The sequence below is a fragment of the Podarcis bocagei genome, assembly GCF_964188305.1.
Source record: "Podarcis bocagei genome assembly, chromosome: 12".
NCBI classification, from domain to species: domain Eukaryota; kingdom Metazoa; phylum Chordata; class Lepidosauria; order Squamata; family Lacertidae; genus Podarcis; species Podarcis bocagei.
The window spans coordinates 59,525,852-59,542,295 of record NC_138137.1 but is presented as its reverse complement, the minus strand read 5'-3'; the positions used below and the strand labels follow the sequence as shown (position 1 = coordinate 59,542,295).

General features: G+C 44.5%; 1 protein-coding gene across 1 annotated transcript in view; it reads left to right on the top strand.

The window, feature by feature from the left end:
* SMARCC1 (SWI/SNF related BAF chromatin remodeling complex subunit C1) overlaps window positions 1-16,444 on the top strand; it is a 99,058-nt gene that overhangs the window by 34,879 nt on the left and 47,735 nt on the right. The window contains exons 15-19 of the mRNA XM_081163504.1: window positions 3,236-3,307; window positions 5,702-5,815; window positions 7,125-7,278; window positions 7,960-8,073; window positions 11,065-11,124. Coding sequence (XP_081019630.1) covers window positions 3,236-3,307; window positions 5,702-5,815; window positions 7,125-7,278; window positions 7,960-8,073; window positions 11,065-11,124 — 514 coding nt within the window. The remainder of the gene's footprint in view (window positions 1-3,235; window positions 3,308-5,701; window positions 5,816-7,124; window positions 7,279-7,959; window positions 8,074-11,064; window positions 11,125-16,444) is intronic.

Here is a 16,444-nt window from a genome sequence, read left to right as displayed (position 1 = left end):
ATGGAGGCTATGCTTTCCACGAAGTCCCGAGAGGCCCCTTGTAAGGTCGTGTCGGCATGGATGTTAAAATCCCCCAGGACAACCAAGCTAGGTGTCTCCAGGAGCATATCCGCCACGACCTGAAGCAGGTCAGGCAGGGAATCCTTGGTGCAGCGGGGAGGTCGGTACACCAGTAGGAATCCTGTACTGCCCCTATTGCCCAACTTCCAGAACATGCACTCGGAAAACTGGGTCTTCCCAATAGGACGCCTGGTGCAGACTAATGACTTCCTAAAAATCACTGCAACCCCCCCTCCCCGCCCACATGACCTGGGTTGCTGTGCGTAAGAGAAACCTGGTGGGCAAGCAGCGGCAAGGACAGGCCCATCTGCTTCATCCAACCAGGTCTCTGTCACACATGCCAGGTCAAATCCTCCATCCACAATCAGGTCGTGGATGGCATTGGTTTTATTCATCATTGACCTGGCATTGCACAGCAACACTTTCAGGTCATGTGGGTTTCCCTTGCTGATTACTGTATCCTTCCGGTCAGGACCAGACCTGGAGGCAGGGATAGTCCTCAAACAACGACTAAACCTGCCTCCTCGGTAATGACATGGTCTGGTCTTAGCATAACTCTTCCTCCTGCCCGTGATCACTGAGATCGAGTGTCCCAATACATCCCGCCCTGTGGAACCTGCCCCACCCAATCTATTGGCTGAGGCCCATATCGCTGATGAATATGTAATAGGTGTCAGGCCCTGAGAGTTTTATGCATCGCTGCTGTGCTACTCGTACAATGGAGCTTCCTCCCCCTCGCTCCACTCCCCTGCAGCCTCCCTACACACCCTCAAAATCTGCTCCAGAAGATTGTTGACCCTCAGAGCTAATGTGGGGTGGGACGGGCTTGGGGAAAGGAAAGGAAGTGAAAGTCCCATTGTGTAAGTTGAACACCACTCGGGTAGCGTTCGATAAAATGCTAAATCTTCTGCATTATGGCTTATCGTAGACTTCACTTAATTTTGTACACATGTAGGCTTTCTGAATGTCAGAGTTAGACCTTCACTGCCCATTGAAGTGATTATTATTATTATCATTATATTTTTATTTATTTGTACCCCTCAAGGCAGCTTTTACACATAAAAATAAGAACCAAATTATTCCCAATTCCTTTAAAGAAAACTGAGTGGCACACTGAATCCCCCCCCCCTAATTTTTTGTCCCACATTTTTTCTCTTCCTTGCTGCTGTGGGACCCGTCTTCCTCATGCAGTTGTAGATATGAATAAAATCATGTCTGATTCTTCCGGCCCTGAAGTGCCTTGCTCTGACGTATGTGGACGCAGCTTGTCTAATGGCTGTCTGGGGAAAGTGTTTTCGTATCCAAAGCATGCCCAGGCACTTCTAACTAGGCTAGACACTACCCTCTAAACGGAATGCAAATTGGCCTGGTATAATTGCCGTTCCGAGACTTGCGTCATTTGGTTGCCAAAAAGGAGGAGGTATTTTTACATCCATGTCCGCCTGTTTCCCTTCATTTCCGTGGTGAATCTTTCAAACGTTAAATCTTGTGTTTCAACCAAGTCAGGCACAACATGCCAGAGATAACATTCCTCCAGAAGCATAGGATGTGTAGGTATTCTTCGCCATTTGTCCTGTTAATTCAATTAATAATTTCCATATACAGCTCTTAGTGCTAGAGAAGAAGGGTGTTTCTTTAATTCAAAGCAAATTTTGAGTCACTTTTCCTCCTAAAGCCTCCAGTGCACTGTATCAATTTAAACATGAGGCAATAACATTTGTAATAAAAACCTGGGTACCATAAATAAAAGGGATGCGGGTGGCGCTGTGGGTTAAACCACAGAGCCTAGGACTTGCCGATCAGAAGGCCAGCGGTTCGAATCCCCGCGACGGGGTGAACTCCCGTTGCTCGGTCTCTGCTCCTGCCAACCTAGCAGTTCGAAAGCACTCAAAGTGCAAGTAGATAAATAGGTACCGCTCCGGCGGGAAGGTAAACGGTGTTTCCGTGCGCTGCTCTGGTTCGCCAGAAGCAGCTTAGTCCTGCTGGCCACATGACCCGGAAGCTGTACGCTGACTCCCTCGGCCAATAAAGCGAGATGAGCGCCGCAACCCCAGAGTTGGCCACGACTGGACCTAATGGTCAGGGGTCCCTTTACCTTTACCATCAATAAAATTAACACAGCGCCAGCATCAGTAGAGGATGCTCAGGTCTATTACCTTCATGTCCTGCTGTTGGGCTTCCGCTGAGAATGTGTTTTGCCACCGTGGGAAACTGGATGCCGGGTCTGATCCAGCAGGGCCTGCTTTTCTGTTCCTGTGTGTTAAAAGTCAGTGGCCCAAGCACTCTTGGGGGAGAAGGTCCTAACACTCAGCTCTGGCCTAAATCCCGAGAAACGCCTTCTATATATGCAGCTCTGTTATGGGAGAGGGGGCAGTTGAGGACAATTAAAGTAAATGCATTTGAAGACCTTCAAGTCAGGAACTTCTGTTAATGGCAGTCTCTCTTGGAGGCTATTAAAGCAATTTGTGGAAAAAAATTCACATTACCCAATTATTTTCGACCTAATCTTTCAATAAATGAACTGGCCTTTCGATCGTTCTCTCAAATAGAAAATCCATTTCATAATTCAATTGATGGTAAAGGGATTATATCCAGAACACTGCACATTGTGGTGTGTTGCAGATGAAGAGTGCTCTCTATATGTTAAAGGAATTGGAAGCAGAGCTGAAACCTCAAGATCCATATATGTTGAGTTGGTGTGTTTTGGGTTGTTGTTTTTAAAAAAGAAACTCTTGTTTTCTTTATTTCTTAGCATTGACATGGCTGTTTGCTACAGCCCATAATGTGTAAAGCAAGCACTTCTCTTTACTGTGGACATTGTGACTGTCCTACACCTCTAAGACTGTAACATATTGAAGTCGATAGTAATGCTATAATAGAAAATCTGAAAGCTATGGGTTCCTGCAGTTGTGACCAATACTACACTTCGTTCCAAACTTACTTTCCTGCAAATGTAGATTCAGAATGTTATTCCCTCCTCCTTTGGTATTAGTGATCTGAAGACTCTTAAGGTTAAATAACTGTTTCTTAAACCTATATTTATAGAAAAGGTCTTGTCTTGGATAGATGTCATGCTCTTAGCCGTGGTTGCTTAGTTTGTAGTGTGTGATCAGAGTGTTGAGTGAATCTGGGCATGTTCTACAGTGACCACATTCCGCTTTTCCTCCTGACACAGTATTCATGTAATCGAGCGCCGTGCTCTTCCAGAATTCTTCAATGGGAAAAACAAATCTAAGACCCCAGAAATGTAAGTAAAAGCAGAACAATGTAAGCGTGTATTGTGTCCCCCTTTCTGCTTATAACAGGTACAACGGGTTATACCCAGGGCCATTACAGCCAGGTGCGCAGATGTAACAATTTTTGACCTCTTGCAATGGGGCTTTTGACTTGCTCTTCAGCTTGGCAGTTCCCTGACACCATAAGCGGCTTTTCCTGCATGCATGCCTGTCTGAGACAGCAGAAGGAATCCATCTTGGATCTTTCCATGTGCTGTGGACACTGCATTTAGAAGCAACTCACTCAGAGGCAAGTAAGTTTTTTGAGGCCTGAGTGCAGTCTGCATCCAGCATAATGTAAGGACATGGAAGTAAATACAAAGTTAGTGTTGGAAAGACGGGTTTGGAGAAACGTGGAGTTTGTGTCAATTTCATAAGGATTTCATGCCATGCTGAAATTCTACGTGTTTTGGGCCGTATCCAGTACTGCAGCTCTGCTGGTCCAACAGACCTCCATGAGACAAGGGGGGGGGGGCATCTGCCCCTGTCCTCTACTTTGGATGATCATTACGGGTTTTGGGGTTTTTTTATACCTGCAAACTGTCTCCTCTTCTGTCCTGTGTAACAGAGCTATGGACATTCCTTATTGTGCACCAAGCAGTCTTCCTCAATGTTTCTGTGTTCCCAAGGGTTCACTTCCAAATGAGAAGGATGGGAGGGATTGTGACGATGAACACTTTTATTGTGTAAATAATCTTGTCTTGTCTTTTCCTCTTTCTATTTTTTTTATACTTCGTATCTTTGCTATTTCTTAATTTTTTTCCCTTTTCCTCTTTTTTGTTCCTTTGGAAATTTTCTATTCTCTACATAATTTTCTTTTTCTTCATATGTCAAGATATAGCATATAATGTTTGTATAGATATGTAAATTTTTAATCAATAAATAATAAAAAAAACGTTCACTTCCAAAGCCTGATTCCCTCCCCCTCTCTCCCCCCCCCCAAAAAAAACAATAGTTGCATGGCTTTGGGTTCTTGTGCCTGGCCTGGCCCCTCCGGGCGGGGAGGTTGGAGCTCCAAATAAAAGATATTTTGCCAGAGGCTGTAGGTTCTGAGATGCTGTATAAATCCGGTGATGCAGGAGAAAGAGGCCTTCCTCCCTGGGAGCCAGTGCTGAGAGGTTTTGCTGCCAGGCATCTGGCTTACATCCAAGAGAGCAGTATTAACCTGCACTTTTTTAGGGATGGAGGCACCAGGGAAAGTGCTAAAGAGACACAGCTCACCTGGGCTCTACTTTGCATTGGTTTATTTTTCCTGCACAAAAATGAAGTCTTTAGAAGATGAATCATTAAGCGGGCCAACAAGATAAAGGGAAAATGTATTTCCCTTACATAATGGAAATAGCTGTTGGATAATATTTTCTTGCTTTCTGCCTCCTGAGCTCCGTAGTTTCTATCCTGTATCCCTCTTCTTAATGTTTGCTGTTCTCTCTCTCCAATTTTCCTTTTCTTTTCTGCTTTTTGTTCTCGCCTCCACCCCCCACCCCCCGGTTTCACCATGAAAGAGTGCGGAAGGAAGCAGGCTGGTGTCCCAGTTGGTCTTCCTCAGCTGCTCTTCCATCTGTGAAACCCTCTCAGGCTTACTGAATAAGGGAAGTGGCCTTGGAATAGCTGGCACCTTCCTGCCCCAGAGGCGACCTCCTTGGTGCCCCTCTGTAAGGCTCCACTGAACTGAAACTCAAAACTTCTTCTGATGCCTGGGTTGTAACTAAAGGGATGTGTCCTATTAGTAAACCGAGGACACCCAAGTAGATGAGACACGGCATAAAAGCTGCACACTGAAGCCCTCATTTCCCTTTTTGTTTTGCTTCAGTCCCTAGTCAAAGCAGGCCTTGGTTTTGAACATAACAGGAATTGGTTTTGTTTTGTTTGAAATAGGTCAGCATGTCTGTTCAATTCAGGAAAGGAGATGGAAGGTGTTTGTTTTGCTTCTCAATAGACCTGTCCTCAGACAGGTTGTTAATGATCAACCACATAGTTAAATTGTCAATATTACCTGAAAAACCGCCTCCTTCCCTGTAGTAGTTTCTTCACCCTCAGAAGTTCAGGGGGCAGGAGGGTTGGCAGCAGCCTGGGAGGGCCTTCTCTATGGTGGCCCCTAAGTTATGGAACTCCACCACCACAGAGGCATCTGTTCACCCTGGCTTTTGACACTTGAGGTGCATATTTTTAGGGACCACCTTATCTTTGTGACTGTAAGATGCTTTAAATTGTTTTTAGTATTTCGTCGTAACCTGCCCTAGTACCTTAGGGTGAAGGGCAAGTAATCCAGCATCTTAATAGCCTTCTCTGTTAAAGAGACCCTGACATTCTCAAGTGACGCACAGTTGGAAGGTGTATCCATATTATGTCTGTGGATTTCTTTCCAGATATTTGGCTTACCGCAATTTCATGATTGATACGTATCGCTTAAACCCTCAAGAGTACTTGACTAGCACTGCCTGCAGAAGGAACTTGACTGGAGATGTTTGTGCAGTAATGCGGTAAGTCTTGCTCTACTTGGCTGCAGGTGGAACAGGAAATTTAACTCATCAAAGTGTTGTTGTTTTTTAATCATCCCTTTCAAGCTAAAAATCCCATTGTTCAAAACTTCAGGGTTGGGGAAATATTGAGGGATGAGCACATTAATGCTTGAAAGACGAAGAACATGTACTCTATGCCCAAATACAGCCATGCTTTTTCTTACCTGCTGCTTTTTCTGTCAGCTGGCCTGGAGAGTATCCATGCGCAGAGTGTTGCTAAGGCAGTGTGGGAAATGGAAGGAAGAAGCTACTCTTGTTTATATCCTATGCTGCCTTTTTCTTTCTTTTTTACAAGGTGCTCCAGGCACCATCCCCATCTCTGTGGTCTCGGTTAAAAAACCCCTGATAGCCTAATATAGATTCATTAGAGACTGGTTGGAAAGGTGTAGAGATCACATGATGTGATCAAGCCACTCATTCCCAGCCATGATGTCAGTTCTGAGTACTTATTGGGGTGTCAGTCAAGCATTTGGGAAAGAACTTCCTCAATATGTGCTGTGTTTTCTGGTATTCTTTCCACAATCTCCTGTCAGCCATCTCAGAAGCCTGTGATTACACATTATTATTATTATTATTATTATTATTATTATTATTATTATTATTGGCCTGCAGAAGGGTTGCATTTTATGAAATGCCAGATTTACTCTTATCAAATGCTCATTTAATAATTTTGCTTTATTCGGGGGGTTTATTTTATTTTAAATGTTTATAATGGCTCACAAAAATCAAAATCAGAATTTAAACAGTGCCAAAAGAGCATATAACCAGACCAACGTAATAAAGCGCAAAGCCACAAAAAAACCAGTGTTGGGTAAGCCGGTCGACAGAGCGAGAGTAAAATTCAGTTCAAACCAATTGCCTGGCACAATAACTGCTTCTTAATTTGCCTAAAGGCAAGTGAAGAGGGTTTTTCTCACCCTTCAGCAGATGGGGAGCCTGCCCTGGGGTAAAATGAGAGAGCTGAATCAAGTAATGGGCTTTGTGTGCCATGGAGGGGGCAGAGGGGTGTGTGTGTGTGTGTGTGTGTGTGTGTGTGTGTGTGTACGCATGCATGCAGCATTCTGGTAAGTTATTCCCAAGCCGAACTGAAATGAGCTGAACAAGAGTAAAAGGAAAAGATGGGTGTGGAGCTATTGTAAGATGCTTCAGGGCTGGTCTTGAAGTTAAGTCCTTCTGTTCTAAAATGTTCCCTCTTTCTGACCCACTGCCTTTCCCATTCTGATAACTTTTCCTTCATTCAGTCTTTCGCTCTTGTAACGTTACCTCCTAGGGTACATGCCTTTTTGGAACAGTGGGGGCTTATTAATTACCAAGTGGATCCAGAGAGCCGACCCATGGCCATGGGGCCTCCTCCCACCCCACACTTCAACGTGCTTGCTGACACTCCCTCGGGACTCATGCCTCTTCACCTTCGGACACCTCAGGTAAAGATCCATTGCCATCTTGGAACGCCTTTGCCCCCTACGAATTGTAGCAGGGCCAGCTGCCTCCTTCCTGGTGTTACTCGGGAATTCTAAGCGACCAAAAAAAACCAGTGCAGTTTTGGAAGGTTCAGTCCGCCACCTTGTTCAAAATGGTGGCCACTGGTATCCAAACATAGAGGAAAACCTGTTGCACTTGGGGGCCATCATGCAAAATTTGGTCACAATATCATTAAGAGGGGCCCAAATGCGTAGCAAGCAAAAAGCTTTCCAAAATAGTTGATACCATCCAGACGCCGAGGGGGAAATGCTAAGAACTTTTATATAATTCTGTTTCACCCCTGATTTTTAGTGCCTTAGAGAGTTGTCCCTTTAAAACAAAACAACAACAAAAAACTATTTGCAAACACTAGCAGAGATTCACGGTTGCCATGTGGTCCTGGAGCTTCAAATGGTTCATAGAAGGGATACTATAGCTGTTTTTCTTAATCTGACGGATTGTGAGAAATTCTCCTCTCAAGCATTCTTAAGTAGCAGTGGTAGTAGTAGTAGTATCTACTATAAACAGCACGCTTTCAACATTCCACTTGCACTTCCCCAGTAACATAGGCTGATTAATATGACTGTTCTGATGCTTTCGTATCCTCCCTCCTGCTCTCATCCTTTTTACATTTCTTTACCCAGATCCCAGCTGCTCAGCAGATGTTGAATTTCCCCGAGAAAAACAAGGATAAACCTACTGACCTGCAGAACTTTGGGCTTCGTACAGACATATACTCAAAGAAAACATTGGCAAAGGCAAGGCACTAGATATTCTCTCTTCTTTCCAGACCCCTGTCTGCCCCCTTTGTGTTATATAATAATAATAATAATAATAATAATAATAATAATAATAATAATAATAATAATAATAATTTGTTATTTATACCCTGCCCATCTGGCTGGGTTTCCCCAGCCACTCTGGACGGCTTCCAACCGAATATTAAAAACAATACAGCGTCAGACATTAAGAACTTGCAGAGATTACGTTTTCTGTTTCTTGGGCACCCCATCAGCAACTAAGTAGTCAAGGCTATGTAAGGCAGCATGCCTCTGAATGCCGGTTCCTGGGGGTCATTCATGGGCTCTTGCACTCATCTGCTACTTGTGGGGTTCCTGGAGGCACCTGAATGTTGGGAGATTCAAGTCAGACGTACTTCTTCACAGAGCACATGTTCCAACTATGGGATTTGCTACCAAAAGATGTAGTAATGACCACCAACTTAGACCAGTATCGGAGGCAGTATGCATCTGTATTCCAGCAGCTGCAGAACAATGCTGTTTCACTTGAGTCCTCCTTGAGGGATCCTCATTAGGACATCTGGCCAGCCACTGAGAAGGAGGTGCCGGGCTAGATGGGCCTTTGCCTGGTCCAGCAGGGACGTTCTTACAATGCAGGAATTTCCTTAGAATCATAGAGTTGGAAGAGACCACAAGGGCCATCGAGTCCAACCCCCTGCCAAGCAGGAAACACCATCAGAGCACTCCTGACATATGGTTGTCAAGCCTCTGCTTAAAGACCTCCAAAGAAGGAGACTCCACCACACTCCTTGGCAGCAAATTCCACTGTTGAACAGCTCTTACTGTCAGCAAGTTCTTCCTAATGTTTAGGTGGAATCTTCTTTCTTGTAGTTTGGATCCATTGCTCCGTGTCCGCTTCTCTGGAGCAGCAGAAAACAACCTTTCTCCCTCCTCTATGTGACATCCTTTTATATATTTGAACATGGCTATCATATCACCCCTTAACCTCCTCTTCTCCAGGCTAAACATGCCCAGCTCCCTTAGCCGTTCCTCATAAGGCATCGTTTCCAGGCCTTTGACCATTTTGGTTGCCCTCCTCTGGACACGTTCCAGTTTCTCAGTGTCCTTCTTGAACTGTGGTGCCCAGAACTGGACACAGTTGCCCTCTGTTTATGATAGCTCAACAGAAATACATGGCTGTCATTAAATATTCAGACTTGTGTCCCTTTGATGTTTGTGTCCTATACACAGAACATCCACATAGTCAGATCTTTATAAATGCTGTATGTTTGTTTCAGAACAGCTGTCTCTCTCTCTTTCTCTCTCACACACCCCTATTGATCCTTTTTTTTTTTTTTGGATTTTTTAGCAACCAGAATTGATGCTAATTTTAAGGCTGGCGTGATATTTTCCTACAATGCTAAATATTTATGAGCACCTGTAGAGAATTCTGGGAGATTTAATGGACATTCTAAGCATTGCTTTTGATTGCCATATTTGGAGATATTTGGGAAGAGGAAAACAAGCAGATGTTGGGACAAGGCACGTTAGCCTTCCCCTGTACTGGGGCGCATTTATTTAGCTGAGCTTGTCTCAGTCACGAACACAGTCTTTGCTGGTGTGTTGCATTTATTAAGATTTGATGCAGGTTGTGCATTCCTGTTATCTCTTAGTTGCAGAGAGTTGGGATGATAGTAGGCTAATCTACTCTTGGTATTTGAATTAGCAGCCATATCCTAGTATCAGTGCAGGGTGTTGTATAGGAACCATCTTGCCTTCTTTCCTGCTCTGCAATCCTCCCCCCCCCCCCCGGACTATTCTTTGTAGGATGTTGCTAAAAGGAGAGCTCTTCCACTTTACCTCACTTGTTCGAACATTGTCTTAAAGGGAAAGTGCCTGCATGCAGCGCTTCTTCTGTTACACAGATCCGTAACCTTAGAAATAGTTAACCCTCTATTCTGCTCAGATTTCCTACTGAGAAAGTGTTGATTGCTTCGGGGATTCTTGCCTCAACTGCTGAGTCAAGCTGCCCCAAGGAGCAGCAGTCATCTTTCTCAGTAGTGGCGCCTGCCCTGTGGAACGCCCTCCCCTCAGATGTCAAACAGATAAACAACTATTTGACTTTTAGAAGACATCTGAAGGCAGCCCTATATAGGGAAGTTTTTAAAGTTTGGTGTTTTATTGTGTGTGTGTGTGGTGTTGGTGGTGGTGGTGTTGTTGTTTAGTCGTGTCCGACTCTTAGTGACCCCATGGACCAGAGCATGCCAGGCACTCCTGTCTTCCACTGCCTCCTGCAGTTTGGTCAAACTCAGGATGGTAGCTTCGAGAACACTATCCAACCATCTCGTCCTCTGTTGTCCCCTTCTCCTTCTGCCCTCCATCTTTCCCAACATCAGGGTCTTTTCCAGGGAGTCTTCTCTTCTCATGAGGTGGCCAAAGTCTTGGAGCCTCCGCTTCAAGATCTGTCCTTCCAGTGAGCACTCAGGGCTGATTTCCTTCAGAATGGAGAGGTTTGATCTTCTTGCAGTCCATGGGACTCTCAAGAGTCTCCTCCAGCACCATAATTCAAAAGCATCCATTCTTCAGCTATCAGCCTTCTTTATGGTCCAGCTCTCACTTCCATACAACACTACTGGGAAAACCATAGCTTTAACTATACGGAACTTTATTAGCAAGTTTGCTGTAAGAGTTACGTTCCTTGAATTCTGAAGTTGAATTCTGCCACCGAGCAGATTGATTGATTGCTGGAAGCCCCCCAGAGTGCCTGATGGGTGCCATACAAATAATGAAATGATGATGTTGCAGATGATGCAACTTTGCAAGAGTTTATCAGGTTCTCCTTTGACATGGCATGTGCCACTAGGGCTTTTCTGTGTTTAGGGAGGGCCCTTCCAACAAGTACCACATCTGTGATGGAACAAATTGCCAATCCCACCTCTTGACAATGATAGCCATACTCACCTGTGCACTGGGTACATGAGTGAACTGTTTCCCTCCTCCTTCATACAGAGCAAAAGTGCTAACGCTGGGCGAGAATGGACAGAACAAGAGACCCTGCTGCTACTTGAGGTAAGAAATTTTGAGTGGGGGAAGATTGGGGAATTGTGATGGTGGAGATGCAGAGAAAAGGAGGCTGCTGAGTGACATTTGAAGTGGTACCTAGTTTCTGACTTACATTGAGTTAATATGTTTCTGGGTGACTTCTTGTATAGAACAAGATTGTTGAGTAGAAAGCAGAGCCTTTTCGGCAGTGGCTCCCCATTTGTGAAATGCTTTCCCCCAGGGAGGTTCGCCTGGCACCTTCATTATATATTTTTAGGCACCAGGCAAAAATGTTCCTCTTCAACCAAGCGTTTGGCTGATTAATATCCTACAGACTTTTACGTGTGCCTGTGGGAAGTTATTGTTTTGTGGTTTTGGTTTAATTATTGTGTTTTATCTTGTATTTTATTCCAAACTGCCCTGAGATCTGTTGATAAAGGGTGGTACATAAATTTAATAAATTATAATAGTATAATAATAAGCAGTAAGTAAAACATGAGTCCTTGGTTGTCAGCTGTATGGCTATAGAATTGTTGATGGTGTTTTGTTGCAAAGCTGTGGATGAACCTGAAAGGAGTCAATGCAAGAATCATACAAAAATAGAATTGTAGATTTGGAAAGAACCCAGGGTCATTAGTCTAACCCCTCTGCATGGCAGCTTTACCATCTGAAAGCTCTTCTGATACTTAGTTGGAATCTCCCTTTTTGTAAGTTCAATTCATTGGTTTGAGTCCTACCCTTGGGAGCAGTAGAAAACAAGTTTGCTTCATCATCCATGTGATAGCCCTTTAGATATTTGAAGGTAGCTATCGTATCTCCTCTCAGCCTCCCCTTCTCCAGGCTTAAACATACCCACCTCCCTAAACCGTTCCTCATAAGGCTTGGTTTCCAGATGCGATGAGGCCTTTGTAATCTTGCTGTACAGAGCCTTAGGTTGTGTCTCAAAGCTGCTTACATGCATATTGGAATTTGTTTAATATTATCTATCGGCAGTTCTTCATTGCAAAGGCTGCTGAGTGATGTACAGTTTATATGAAGAAACTGTAATGAAATCTCTATATAAAACGTTAAAAGTGCAAAAGGGTAGCACTCATAAAATCCAGCAGAGCTATAAAAATGAAAATAAAACATGCTCTAAAATATGCTGCAGTGGCTAGACAGCAGAAAAAGACCCTCTTCCTTGTGCTGAAGAGGCTTCAAAAATGGCATCAGGTGAGCTGCTCTGGGGTAGGTGTTACTAATGCAAGGCACCACGATGGAAAAAAATCTTCTTCCTAGGCATCCACCACCTCGCTTTAGGTGATGGGAGGCCCTGGAGGAGAGCCTCTGACGAGCAAATGGTTCAGGCAGCCTCCAGTAGGAAAAGGCCGTCCTCCATTGGCCCTCAGGCACAACAGGCAGTCATCGTTCCCCTCTACATGAGTGAACCTGCTTGGGCTTTTGTGTTCACTCCCCCCCCCCCGCCGCCGCCACCCCAAATCTTCCACATCTCAGGGGAGATTAGAGGATTCTGCTTCAGATTTTAAACTAGCCACAGTTCCCTATGTTTTGATCCTTATTTGTTCTCACCTTAATTTAAACAAAGCATGGGTTTCCCAAGTTTGGATGTCAAGATATATGTACTATAAACATAATTTTTATAAAAGAGGATTAGAAAAATTTACGCAGGAGAGTTCTGCTGATGGCTCCTAGCTGTAATGCACAAGCTCAAAGCTCACCGCGGTTCATTCACATAGCAGGAAACCATGGTTTTCTGTCAATGGTGAACTGAACCTAGTATTCTGTTCCTACCCAGGCCGTCCACTCCATCATTAGGCGTTGGAACAGCAACAGCAACAGCAACAGCAACAAAACCTTGCACACTGCCTGCTCTAGTCTGAAAATAAGAATTTTGTTGAGTGTCTTGATACTTTGCTTGGGAGGTCTCAATGGTATTTCCAGTCGATATTTTCTCCATATCACCCGCTTTCCCCTGTTGACGTTAATTGTAGCCTTGCTTCTGTCTCGCTTTTTGAAAAACAGAGCTTAATAGCATTTTGAGTTTGGGGGAGCAAAGCAGAAAAAGAAAAAGGCATGTATCTTACTTGTATTCCCCAAGCACTCGTGGAGAAGCATCAGACTGAGCTACTGCTAGGTCAACCGGCATTAAGTAAAAAGGCACAGGATGAGGCATGGATAAAAAGTGAGGCAGGAAATACTTGGCAGCGAGCGAAGAGGCAGGGCTGAGCCGGAAGCTCTTGCAAAGGGTTGCTCTAGTCATGTGATGTTCTAGTCTGTTAGGTGTGTTCATTGGCTGTTGTGGGGTGGGGGCTCGCCTTGCATGTTTGCAGCACCCGCCCCCGGCAAGAGCTCACGCATGCATCCTGCCTGGCGTCACTGTCACCTTCTTAGGGGGGGCAAGTTCTTCTAGGCCATGTGTGCAGTATTACGACCCTTGCAGATTTTTCATTGTACAGCACTGAGTTTGTAGTAAACACCAGCTGTGCTGTTTCTCCGAGCAGGCCTAATTTCCCCCTGTGTTGCTCCAACACGGAGGCTTTCAAGATCTGTACTCGCATATGTCGTGGCTTAATATAAATGTGGAAGTGCTGGCTGACTTTGGTGTCTGAGCAAGCCAGAAGCCCTCTTGCCAGACGAGAGGGAAACGGTAGCCGCTGGTTTCTGACAGCGCAGGCGGCTTCCTGCTTGGCGGCAAAGCATGCCTTGTGCTTCCTTGAGTAAAACAACTTGTCTAATCGGCAAGAGCGAGCAGGTCTGGTCTTTCTCTGCCTAGCCCACGTTGGGATTGCAATAGTTCTGGCAGGCCAAGCAAATCTCCTTCAGTTTCAGGAAAGCAGCCAGGATAGACTTTCTCCTCTTGCTTAGGAAACCACCCCAGCCTTTCCTGATGAGGAGTTTAGTGGCATAACTTGAACCTGAGTGGAGTAGGGAGCGAACACACAACCACCTGAGCAACTGAACAGTCATCATCTGGCCCATTGCCATCTCCACATGCCACCTGTTCCCTCATGGTAAGGTAGCTAGGTAAAGCTTCCCCAATGGGATCCGTTCCGGAGCCCCGTTCGCATCCTGAGCAGAACGCAACCCCCGTCTGTGCGTGCGTGGGTTGCGATTCTCTGCGCATGTGCGTGACGTCATTTTGAGCTTATACGTGAGCAGCGAAACCTGGAAGTAACCCATTCCGTTACTTCTGGGTCACCGTGGGACGCAACCTGAAAAGATTTAACACGAAGCTACTTTAACCCGAGGTATGACTGTACTAGCAAAAGGGGGAGGCAGGTTCAGTCTTATAAATGGTGCGCTCATTGTCTCTCCCTGATTTCTTTTATACGTAGCGGGAACACTGTCATTGGATGGGGCAGCACAACAGAATTGTGCTTCCATACAGAGGTCCATTTTATATGAAAACATCTATGTTACTTCAGGGTGATGAGTTTGACACTGCATTGCTTATCAACACTGGGATGCGGTGTATAAAATAATGTCATTTAATGCACCTTACGGTGTCTGATTGTGTAAAGCAGTCGTGTTGATAAGGTTATTTGCAGCGGCAGCATATCTTACACTTTCATTGCCGTTAATAGTGCGAATAGCCTGGAACAGCGATTTCCAGAAAGATACAGTAATGTGGTTTATTTGCAGCCCAGAGGTGTCAGTTGATCTTATACTTCCATATTTGAAAGGAGGTGACAATGATATCAGTGGCGCTTGGGTAAAACTGAACTGTTGCTATGCAAGACTGCAAGAAAGCTTCTGAGCAGCTAATTCATAGGAGGACCATCTTGTTAATTCATTTTTGACAGGGAGAGAGCCCAGCGTCTGTACTATAATTTAGCTCTCTAGACACAACTGCTTTTTCCCCCTTTCTCTCACACTTTTTAACATCCAGATAAAGCAGCGAAGCGGATATCAGTTTGTGTTTCAACCTCCAATAGATGAAGCACGTCCTTTATAAATTCTTAGAGTGCCTTTGAGGAAGTGCACATGTCACAAGCTTCAAAAAAATAAATATCCAAGTTGTCCCTTGCCTGCCGGCCCTGTATCTCTTTGGTGCGGAGTCGGTTTTTCTCCTCCCTGCAGGTTAATCACTGTCAGATAAATGAAGTTGTGTTACATATATGTTAAATTCCACAGAACACAAAAGGAAACGTTATTGGCTTTCTTCTAAGCAGTAAGACAGATGAAACAAGCAGAAATCAAGGTTGCCATGGGGGGGAAACATTTATGTGCCCGGTTAGAATTAGTGCAGCACAGAGTGGAATCCAGGTGGGGCAGATTCTTGGAAGCCCCCTACTCAGTTTGTGACCGCTCCAGCATCCTTTGCCTTTCAGGCTCTCCTGGTTACTGACTAAACCCAAGAACATGTTGTATCTGTAGTTGTTAAAAACATAGAAAATGTGATTTGGCACAGAAGCCAGTTCTTTCCCAGCTGCTTCTCCTAGTCCCTGACTCTTTGCATTTACAGTGTCAGTTGTTTTTTTGCTCCATTCACACATTTCTTCCTTCTTAGAGCTGCTTCGCACATTGTGTAGTGTAGGTGTAAAACATAATGGCAACAAACATGTTCTCTAACGTTTGTATCCTGCGGGTGTATTAGTGAAGAAATTGGGATTGGCTGCAGCGGCTGACTAAGTGTACATTTTGCTACCACATGTTATAAAAGCATTCGCTGCCCCGGCCTTTCCAGAAGAGAACACCAAATTCCCAATGCAGCAAATAAATCTCACAGGAACTCATGCCAGTAACATACAGCACACAGATATATGCCTTATTTGTTCCTGTTGCGAAACCCGGGTGTCTTTATTATGTACTAGTCCCTGGAACTTGAATTGCGTCTTGTAATAGCAGTACAAGTCTGGCTGTTTCTGTGTGGAATGAGCAAGGTGACATTGGATTTTGTAGAACAGTTGACACGATGGCTGATGTAGGAAAGCTCAGCTAATCAAATTGTCAGCAGCTGCTTTCATATAAATTTTTCGGTTGTTATTCTCCATATGGGAGAGAAGACTTGGAGGTCATGTTTCTCTCCAGAGAAAGAGAACCCGTTGAAGTCCTTTTTTATTTTTATTTCTACCCTCCAGTACATTTGACAGGTATGCTGCCTTTCCTTTTTTAAAAAATTGTAATCATTTTGTGCAATATTTTCGTAAAAATCAAAGTGTTTGCACTACACTATTCTCCTTGGTACCCTCCCTCACCTTAAGAACAATCAGTTCACTTTTCTTTTCCCTTTTCAACATGCTCTAGAAACAGATCTGTTGCATTTCAGATGGGAAGTAGAAACAGGATATCTCTGTCTTCCAATTCTGCCCTCCTCCAGATACTTATATTAAATTCCACAACTTAT